Source organism: Guillardia theta (assembly GCF_000315625.1).
Source record: "Guillardia theta CCMP2712 unplaced genomic scaffold GUITHscaffold_87, whole genome shotgun sequence".
Taxonomy (NCBI): Eukaryota; class Cryptophyceae; order Pyrenomonadales; family Geminigeraceae; genus Guillardia; species Guillardia theta.
In genome coordinates, this window is record NW_005434587.1 from 346,075 (window position 1) to 355,726 (window position 9,652).

A 9,652-nucleotide genomic window follows, 5' to 3' on the forward strand; every position below is an offset into this window, starting at 1 on the left:
GGAACGAGGGAAATATGAAAGGAGGAGGGAAGTGAAGGAGACAGGATGAGCGGGATATTCCGATGTCAAGGGATACGGATTATAGAAGCAGAGATGGCTCACTTTTAGAGTTGATATCCTCTTTCTATTGTTCCAGGGCATGTCATCCGACAGCCTCCCCCCCCCCCCCCACTTTCGTTTCCTCCTCCCCTCCATCCTGCCGCTGTTTCTTCTTTCCTCGTCTCTCGTCTCGAGCTTGTCAGATTCTCAACAGTCTTCCTCCAGGCTCAGCCTCCTACACCCTCACCATGGCAGACATTGGCTCAAGGTTTCGCCGCGCCATCTCCGACCGCACCAACCCCTTGATCCTTGACGGAGGGCTTGCAACCCAGATGGAGTCGTACGGAGCGGATCTATCCGGCCATCTCTGGTCGGCAAGGTGCTACTGTAGGTGAAGTCGCATCCCATGATGCCAGCGCAGGCTCCTCCGTGACGATCCTGCCCTTATCAAGCGCACGCATGCTGCCTTCTACATGGCTGGATCAGACTTGGCAACCTCCGCCTCCTACCAAGCTACCGTCGCAGGGTTTGTTCGGGCTGGCAACAGCGCGGAGGAGGGGGAGAGGTTGCTGCGGTCGAGCATCCGGCTGCTGAAAGAAGCTCGCGATGAGGCGTGGAGGAAGATACAGGCTGAAGGAGGCGAAGGGGGCGGATGAAGCCGTTCGCAGCAGCGAGTGTGGGATGCTACGGAGCGAGCCTTGCTGATGGATCGGAGTACACGGGGATATACGACATTGGGAAGGAGGAGGTGAAAGCCTTCCACCTGGAGCGATTGAAGCTGCTCGTGAAGGAGGAGCCTGACGTGCTGGCCTTTGAGACTAGTGAGAACAGATGAAGATGAGGAGGAAGAGGTGGAGAGCAAGAGAGAAAGAGAAAGGTCAAGGGAGGGAGGGAGGGAGGGAGGGAGGGAGGGAGGGAGGGAGGGAGGGAGGGAAAGAGGGAGGGAGGGAGGGAAGGAGAGAGGTAGTCCATGGAAGGAAGGGAAGGAGGAAGCGACAGAGTGTACAGGAGGTGACGATGGTGAAAGTGATGCTAACGTGCCGTCAGTCCCGAACCTCATGGAGGTAGAGGCTATCCTTGACGTCCTCAACCACCAAGACGTCAGCTCGTCTGAGATTCCCGCCTGGATATCTGTAAGGCGTGACGCCACTAGCACGCGGACTGACTCTCGACGGAAGGTGTGCTGTAGGAGTGACGAGTGTCTCTCTAGCGGCGAGCCCGTGGACGACTTTGTCCGGCTGGTGGCGGCCAGGAGCCCAGCTGTACGCCTGGCTTGACACCCCCGCAAAGTTTTGACGATGCTGCTAGACAAGGCAGCTGGTGGCAGTCGGAGTGAACTGCCTGCACCCTCGATACGTTGAGAAGATCCTCGAGAGGATGAAGGTGGGAAGCAAGCTTGCTCTGGTGGTATACGCGAACAAGGTGATGAGCTGCGAACAAGGCAGCTTCTGTGAGCTCAGCCTGCAGGGAGAGGAGTGGGATGCTGAGGAGAAGCGCTGGATGCCAGGAACAGCGACTGAGGATGACGGTGAGTGTATCTATCCGACGTGTTCCTCCTCTTCCTCTCACTGCCAACCTCTTCTTCATTTCACTGATACTCGACCTCGATACCCGTCCAGAGTACTGCAGGATGGCAGAAATGTGGAGGTCCATGGGGGCCAACATGATCGGAGGCTGCTGCAGGACTAGTGTAGACACGATCCGTATGCTGCGGCAGAAGCTGGTGAGATGATAAGGACGGGTACTGGGCTATGAGCGATGATAAAGATCTTTTGGAGCCATGGTGCAATTTGCAAGAGAGGAAGGCAGGAAGAAAGGAAGGGAGGCAGAGGGTAGAAAGAGGAGGGAGGGAGGGAGGGAGGGAGGGAGAAGGGAAGCAGAGCCGTCAAGCCTGATGATACAGAATACAAGTAAATCATGAGCTTCGTGCGCGACACAAGCAAAGCGGAAAAATGTAATGAAACTATCGGAAAACTTCAGTCAGGATTTGAAACTCAAAAGGCTTCCACTTCAATCTGCTAGATTGCCCTGCCCAACGATCTTGAGGCAAAGCTTCTGCCCTCCAGGGCTGTCGAAGACGAAACCGTCCTGTCCCCATCCGGACAAGTTCAGAGACGCGCTGGGAGACACGGGCAGGGAAGGATGCGAGACGTCTCGTCTCGGAGTCGAGGCAGGTGCAAGGACGTCGCCGACGCTGCTGTCTCCCTCCCCCCGCCTTCCCTGCTTCTCCCTTGCAAGGGCCTCGATCTTCTCCGCTAGCCTCCTGTTGTGAAACCTCATCTCATCCAGCTGCTGAGCCATGATAGCTCGCTCCCTGTGCGACCTCGAGAGCGCCGCCGATAAGGTCTCCCAGTCATGAATCGCTGCTCCCCTCAGAGCAAGAAACGAGAAGCAGGCCAGGACGAGAGTTGCTGCTGCTATGGCAAGAGCCCCGTCCTCTGCTGCTGACGCAAAAATGGCAGAGATCATGAGCTCTACCACGTTGTTCCTTTCCTTCCCACGTTGGAGGTCGAACTCCCTTTGCCTGGCAACGAGGGAGCTGCACAGCAGGCACAGGAAGACGCCTAGAGCGAAGAAGGCGAACCTCAGGAGGGAGAGGAAGGACGCGGACGTCAGCTGGGGATGGAGTATGAGGGCTGACTGTCTGTACACGTGCAGATGGTCGGCAGTCTCGATCTCTTTCTGCAGCTGGAGGGGGCTCGACGCCCCGTCACGTGACCTCGCGCTCCTCCCGCACTTCCTCTCCGCCATTCGTGGTGAGGCGTCGGGGTAGAGCCGCTCTCCCGATGTCCCATCCTGCCGCTCTCTCGATGTCCCATCCTGCCGTTCCCGTTCAGATGACGACGCGGTCACTATCCCAGTCGAGACCCCTTGAGACTCCCCTCCTTCCTCGCGCTCTTGGGCAGCAGTCCTCTGCCCCGCATGGCTTGCTTTGCTGTCATCCAGGCCGGCATGCGGCGGTGGCAGCGAGGTCCTAGCATCAGCACCTGTAGCGTCAGCTGGTTGCAGACTTTTCGACGCCGGCTTCTCTTCTTCGCTGATCGGTAAAACTTTCTCTTGTCCGTTGCTTCCGTCAAGTTTCCCGCTCGGCTGAGGGCTCTTCGCACCCTTCTGTGCTCGGTAGGCCTCAAGTTTGGGCCAGGAGCGCCACTCAGGGATTCTCTCCTCTAGCTTCTTGATATATTCCCTTGCACACCACTCCCTGTCCTTCCCCTTCATCCTCTCCCATGCCTTCCACTTCGCTCTTGCTTCCACCTGAAGCATGCCGGGCTGCGTCCCCTGAACATCGCCCTGCATGGCTTGCTTGTACCAGCCGTAGAAGCACAACAGCTCGTGAGTGGTGAACGGCTTCTGACCATTGAGCGCCTCTTTCGCTCCTCCCTCCCTTACAAACACTCCTGCTTCCTCCAGGTCCTCCATGCTCCCCGCTGATGCTGATGATGCGTAGAGGATACGTACCCCCTTCACTCCATCACCCTACCATTTCACTATGTACCCCTTCATATAAGTGTCATTCAAAGGTGATTTTACCGGTACTTCAGCAGTCATCCGTCATGGTACCCGTACAGAAACGATCACCTTACTGGCTGAGCACTGGCATCGGTAGTGACCGGGGCCCGGCTTGAGCGACCGGGGGCCAACGGCCCGGCGGGCAGTGGACTTTTAGGAGATCATCGAAAAGAGAACTTTTGAAAGATCACCGACCCAAAAAAAATTTAAAAATCTCGTTCATCTACCGGCCACCTTTTTTAAAGATCGATATAAAGTTTTAATCTGACCCCATTTAAAATACTTGTTATAAATTTGTACCAGCGCTACACGTTCTCGTAAAACCACTGCCTGATACAAAGCAAACCCTGTTTCAACGTCTCCGAAAATATCAGCAAAATTTGAATATTTGATAGAGATAAATGCTCGAATATTTCAATATTCCGCTCCAAACATGAAATCCCTCCTTGTTTTTTTTCAGAAGTGAAAAATATTTGAAGGGACTAGGAGCTGGTCCCCGACTACCCTACCCCTCTTTTTCTTTGACACCCTACCAGTCTCCGGTCAAATGGGTACCCCTACCATGTTGATACCTCTTCAGAGGGTGCCTTTGACCCTGGTTTTCGTACCCCACCCCTTATTACTCAATCAATTCTACCCACCCCCTTCCCTCACGGTCCTTTTTTTTTCAACATCCCTCCACACCTAGGTACCGGTACTTTTCCTGGTCACATATGTTCCAAGGAGGGGTAGTATTGCCTCTCCCCATTTCGTGGGTAGGGGAATCTCACGGAACCCATGACCCCCGAACCACTACCCCCATACAGACCACCCCCACCCCGAATATAGCCCAACAAGGGTACGGCTGACAGGGGTATGTCAGCATCCCGTGATAAACCTTCACCCCCCTTTCACCGGCTATCGGAGGTACAGCCATGGCCGCATCGTACCATGGGGGAGATGGTGGAGGGAGAGGGAGAGGGAGGTGAGGGGGGCGGAGGAGAGCGTCGAGCTCGAGGGAGGACGTCAAAAGTCAGGGAAGTGCTAGGATAATCATAACATGCAACAATTGAGAGCTTTCTGGACGTCGGGGATTCACAGTTGCAGACTGCAAGGAGGGAAGCATTGAGGACGAAGCCCGTTCGTGCGAATTTGCATGCTATTGAAGCGCAATCTTGTGATGCAATGGAGGGTTCCGATGAGTTGCAATGTAGAGATCAAAACTTCTCACTCGAGTAGAAGCTGTGGGAGTACACAAGGAATGTTGATTTTTCGTATTGTGATATAGCAGGGGTCAAGAGACGAACCATGACCCGAAGAGTAGCAGATTTTTTTCTTGAGAAGCATCGGAATTTAGTTAATGTGTTGGCTCTAACACAGGCACCTGTCATCTCGATTACACATACTTCTCTGCACTTCCCCTCCCTCCCGAATCCTTTTTTCCTTATGGACTTGCTCTCGTTCCCTCTTTGTCTCTGACTCATGTCTTCTTCAGGTCTAGTTTGCAAGAGAAGACACAAAAAGACAACAAAAATTTCAATCTTTGATAGCGAGCATTTAAAGTTGGGCAGGGCACTTTCATGTGAAACAGCAGAGAGTTGAGAATGCACAAGTTGTTGTGCGACTGCCCACAAGTCAATCCGTCGCAACGGAAAGACGCTCTCATCGGTTTTAACGAAAGTTTGATCATGGCGATCGAGTCAAGCTTCTCGAGGTGGTCTGAGATCTTGTCTCCTCCCTCGTCCTCGTCCTCGTTCTCGTCCTCGTACTGCTCTTCCTCCTCTTGCCATCTTGTTCTCCACGATCGCTCCTGACATGTTGCCCCTCAAGGTGTGACGACAACCGTTCCATCCACAACTTCCACAAGTCTTGGATCGGCTCAGGATCGAGCTCCTCGGTATACAAGGTCGTCGATCCACATTCAGGGTCCTCCTTCGCGCTCAAGGAGTACAAGTCCTCGCGAGCGTCTCCCCGTCACATGAGCAAGGAGAGGCTGAGAAGCATCTTCGAGCTCAACCATCCCAACGTCGTCCGGCAGTTCCTCTTCTGCAGCAGCTGGAGCCTGATGGAGTACGTCGACGGCCAATCGCTGGCTCAGGTGCTAGAGGAGCAAGGCAGGGGCTTCTCTGAGGGGCGGGCCGCGGCGATCCTCCGGCAGGTGCTGTTGGGACTCAAGTACCTGCATGCCAACCAAGTGGTCCATGGCGACATCAAGCCGGCCAACATCCTCCTGGTCCGGGAGACTGGAAGCGTCAAGATCGCAGACCTGGGCACAGCGACGGAGGAGGCAGCGGGCCGGGCCCTCCTGCCCTTCGGGACTCCCGGGTTCATGGCGCCCGAGGTTGTAAGGGACGGAGTTCCAAACTTCCTCTCCGACATCTGGAGTCTGGGGTGTACCGTCCTCCAGCTGCTCACCGGCAAGCTGCCATGGAGCGAAGACGACAACAAGTTCTCTGCGATGCTCAAGGCGGGCCAGGGGAAGCATCCTCAGTTTCCTAGAGGCCTGAAACCCGACACCCTTTCCTTCCTCGAGAGCTGCTTCCAGCCCAGCTACATGGACCGGCCGTCTGCTGAGACGCTCCTCTGCCATCCGTTTGTGTGCAACCGATGCCTCCACGACGACGGCTGAAAGAAAGTCCGTCCGCGCAGCTTCCCAGTGTGTATTTTAGTTTTGAATGAAGCCGTTGTGCCTGATTCACGTTTCGTCATAGTCTACGCACATCAATCATTTCCCTTACGTCACTTCCAGTAGATCAACAGCAAACATCACAGGAGCTTCGAGAAATCTTTTGCCCGCTGGACAAGCCGTTTCCTGGATACGAAATGAGCCATCGGGTCCCCGGGACGTCAGCGCGGCAATCAAGTTTTCTTACTGAGCCTCAGTTTGCTCACATTTCCTCTCCTTGCAAAAGTCTTCCACCTTGATCAAACAGACGTTGACTAGCACCAACAAAGAAGCTCCGAAATTCACCTTCTCTATCACTTCTAGTAAGTAGTCTTCTGCAGACAACCGGAGTCAGTGACAGCGTTCAAACCGTCGATGTCGTCATCATCAGCATACTCGGAGTCTTGTTCAAATCATTCTTCTTGTTCTTTGGGCTTGCCTTCTTCAGCACCTTTATCACCTGCAGCGCAATGTCAGGCAACAAGCAGCGCACTATCACCTTGCGGACCTCCAACAGACCGCACTTCTTGGAGCTGTGCGCATACCCCTTACACAGCACACAGACAGCTTTCTTCCTGTCCTCATGCTCTTCTGACTCCACTGTGACCGGACAACAGCACGCCATGTCAGAACGCAGCGCTGTCATCGTCAGCAGGGAGCATTTTCCACCTCTCCGCTTCTTGGACTTTTTGTAGAAGGGGTGCGGGTCGCCCTGGCAGACTCTCTCAGCCCTCTCCTCATCCTACAAGCTCCCTCTCCTCATCCTCCCTCACCTCTGGCGCAAGGCTGCTGACGTGCGTCCAAGAGCACGCCATCATCTGTAGCACAGGAATTAATCACCCTCCTTCCGCTGCCCCCTCTCCATCGTACAGCTGCAAAGTGAATAGGAAGGTTTCCGCTCTCGTCGGCAGCGTCTGCTCTTGCTCCAGCTGCCAGCAGTGCCTTCACACACAGCAATCTCCCTCTACGTCACGGCATTTATCAGTTTGCTCCCCACACGCGATTTCCGTAGGCATTCTCTCGTCCTCGTCCTCGTCCTCGTCCTCGTCCTCGTCCTCGTCCTCCTCCACCATCACCTTCCTCCCTCCTCATCAATCACCTTGCAGCAGCAAAGTGCAGTGCTGTCTGCCCAGTGCGGTTGGGGCTGTTGATGTTTGCCTTGGCGTCCAGTAGCTGTCGCAGGACCGTAACGTCTCCTTCCCCTCCCTCCTCGCCTGATTGCTGTGCGATCTTACATCTATTCAGAGCAAAAGTCACTTGACCGCCAGTTATTTGCATTCACGTACAACTTTCCGTTGAAAGCTGCTTCGCGGAGCTGACTATTCCTCAGCCTGTCCCCTCCATCACCTTCGTCGTCGCGTTCATCTTTACGTTCCTTGTCGTGATCGTCATCCTTCTTCTTCCTCTTGAACACTTTGAAAAGCTTCTTCATCCTGCCAAACATCTACAACAACATCATCAGTTGCAACAACAACATCTTGTCAGCCCAACAATCACTCGGCGACTTCTTTCCGCCATAAGGCACGTTATGACAGCCAGGCCGGGCTGAGTGAGGTTCCTGAGGACTTTTGATGGACTTTCGCAGGCTTCGAAACATCGGTGGTGGTGGTTGTGGTGGTGATGATGATGATGATGGTTGGTAGTGGCTCAATACCATATGATCTGAGTCATCAGTTCACCAGTCTCCCCGGGCGTCACAGTGATGAGGAACGGATAGTGATCACACTGACTGATGAGGAGATGACCGAACATGATAATCAGATGACAACATTGATGATGAAGATGACGACAATTACGATCATCGTCGCCATTGTCGTCATCGCCATGCCGTCGCATGTTCATGATTTGTGCTAATTCCGATCAAAGTGTTGAAAACTTTGACTTGTATCTTGCTGTCTTTTTGATTTCCTAATATTGTGATGCATAATATTGGCTGTCCTTTTTTATCAATTATCTATCATTGAGGCGAGCTGTCATTCCATATGTTGATCTAGTTGACTGAAGATTGTGCGGTCTCGAGAAAATGGAGGCAGGGCAGGAGAGAGGAGGAGGAGGAGGAGAGAGCCGCGAGAAGGGGAGGAGGAGGGCGTGAAGAGAAGCGAGATACAGAATCCAAAGGCAATGGGGCCAGCATCTAAGGAAGGAAGCAGCAACATGCTCGGAACTCGCCGTCCTCATGCTCCTGTACCTCCTCCTGCGATCCGTCCATACGTGAAAGTTGTCAGCAAAGGAGTGCCTTCCTCTTAGGACCAGCCTCCGAGACTGGATAAGACGAGTGATAGCTCCCCCCCAGCTCGATACGACCGCGCACATGGCAGCCAGAGGCGTCAAGATCGAGCGGCAGGAATGCCCCGAGTGCGGTTCAGTGAGCAACTCCAAGAACGAGGACGGGAGCATCACTTGCGACGACTGCGGGACTGTGCTGGTTGTAGGAGAGGAGATGAACGAGGATCTGGAGCTCTTCATGACCGATCATGGGACGATGGACATGAGCAGGCTGCAGCTCAAGGCGATCCGCAAGTCCATCCAGCCCGAGGTGAAGGAGGAGGTGAAGGAGGAGGCGCTTGAGTGGCAAGACATTGTCTCCGCCTTCCAGCGCTTCGTCCTCGCCATCACAGAGGCCATGGTCATCTCCTGCGGAGCATCTCCCCACCTCCGCTCCACCGTCGGCTCCATCTTCCGCAAGTACGTGGAGTGCGCGGGGAGGAGGAGAAGAGGGGAGGGGAAGGGCCCCCCGCCCCCCTGGCCCAGCAAGTTTGGAGCATCGGGGATCTTGCTTCCTCCTAGTCTCGCTCTCTCTGTCAACCTGCTCGGCTGCCTGCATGTTCGCGAGCCGATCGCCTGCCATGACATCGTGCGGTGGGCACAAGAGGGGGAGCAGCTACCCTACTTCTCCTACTGGCAGCACCTCCCGGAGAATCTTCGGAGGCTGATGCGACCAAGGTGATGGAAGGAAAGGAAGAGGAACAGGAGCAGGAGCGGGGGCAGGAGCAGGAGCAGGAGCAGGAGCAGGAGCGGGGGCAGGAGCGGGAGCCGGAGCAGGAGGCAGGAGGCAGGAGCAGGAGCAGGAGCAGGAGCAGGAGCAGGAGGCAGGAGCAGGAGCAGGAGCAGGAGTAGGATGCGCCTGACAGGAGGAGAAAAAGGTATAGAGGGGCATCTTGATATTGTTCATGGCTCAGGCAGCATACGTGGCGAATGAGTCAAGGGATGTATGGAGAGGAAGGAAGGGAGCCAGGGAGGTCGAGACGTTGGTCCAGCACTGACTTACCTTTTACAGAGAAGAGCCAAAGCAGACGGTGGTGCACAAACTCGCCGTGCAGGTAGAGCCAGAGGGCTGGAGTGGTAGGAAGGAGAAGAGGGAGGGAGGCAAGGAAGCGGGAAATGATAAAATGACCAAAGGAGAGAGCAGAAGAAAGATGGATGGAGGGAGGGAGGGAGGGAGGGAGGGAGGGAGGGAGT

The 9,652-nt window shown here is 54.8% G+C and overlaps 5 protein-coding genes across 5 annotated transcripts; 3 read left to right on the top strand and 2 right to left on the bottom strand.

Annotated features, from left to right (window-relative positions):
* Nucleotides 1–371: 371 nt before the first annotated feature.
* GUITHDRAFT_115747 (hypothetical protein) lies at nucleotides 372–1,771 on the top strand (the record flags this gene model as incomplete). Its single annotated transcript, XM_005825125.1, has 8 exons — nucleotides 372–418; nucleotides 461–565; nucleotides 685–860; nucleotides 1,087–1,172; nucleotides 1,218–1,301; nucleotides 1,348–1,461; nucleotides 1,507–1,567; nucleotides 1,659–1,771. The coding sequence occupies 8 exons, from the start codon at nucleotides 372–374 to the stop codon at nucleotides 1,769–1,771; spliced, it is 786 nt and encodes a 261-aa protein (XP_005825182.1).
* A 1,385-nt stretch (nucleotides 1,772–3,156) lies between these two features.
* Nucleotides 3,157–3,459, bottom strand: GUITHDRAFT_77450 (hypothetical protein; the record flags this gene model as incomplete). Its single annotated transcript, XM_005825126.1, has 1 exon — nucleotides 3,157–3,459. A coding segment is annotated over one exon (303 nt), but the record flags the coding sequence as incomplete, so codon positions are not given.
* Nucleotides 3,460–5,590: 2,131 nt separating this feature from the next.
* GUITHDRAFT_51036 (hypothetical protein) lies at nucleotides 5,591–6,127 on the top strand (the record flags this gene model as incomplete). Its single annotated transcript, XM_005825127.1, has 1 exon — nucleotides 5,591–6,127. A coding segment is annotated over one exon (537 nt), but the record flags the coding sequence as incomplete, so codon positions are not given.
* Nucleotides 6,128–6,193: 66 nt separating this feature from the next.
* On the bottom strand, nucleotides 6,194–8,035 carry GUITHDRAFT_115750 (hypothetical protein; the record flags this gene model as incomplete). Its single annotated transcript, XM_005825128.1, has 11 exons — nucleotides 6,194–6,218; nucleotides 6,267–6,324; nucleotides 6,421–6,528; nucleotides 6,590–6,653; nucleotides 6,693–6,905; nucleotides 6,967–7,011; nucleotides 7,064–7,157; nucleotides 7,293–7,430; nucleotides 7,480–7,626; nucleotides 7,669–7,738; nucleotides 7,990–8,035. The coding sequence occupies 11 exons, from the start codon at nucleotides 8,033–8,035 to the stop codon at nucleotides 6,194–6,196; spliced, it is 1,008 nt and encodes a 335-aa protein (XP_005825185.1).
* Nucleotides 8,036–8,504: 469 nt separating this feature from the next.
* GUITHDRAFT_115751 (hypothetical protein) lies at nucleotides 8,505–9,140 on the top strand (the record flags this gene model as incomplete). The annotated part of the gene is made up of 1 exon (XM_005825129.1): nucleotides 8,505–9,140. The coding sequence occupies one exon, from the start codon at nucleotides 8,505–8,507 to the stop codon at nucleotides 9,138–9,140; it is 636 nt and encodes a 211-aa protein (XP_005825186.1).
* Between the last annotated feature and the right edge of the window lie 512 nt (nucleotides 9,141–9,652).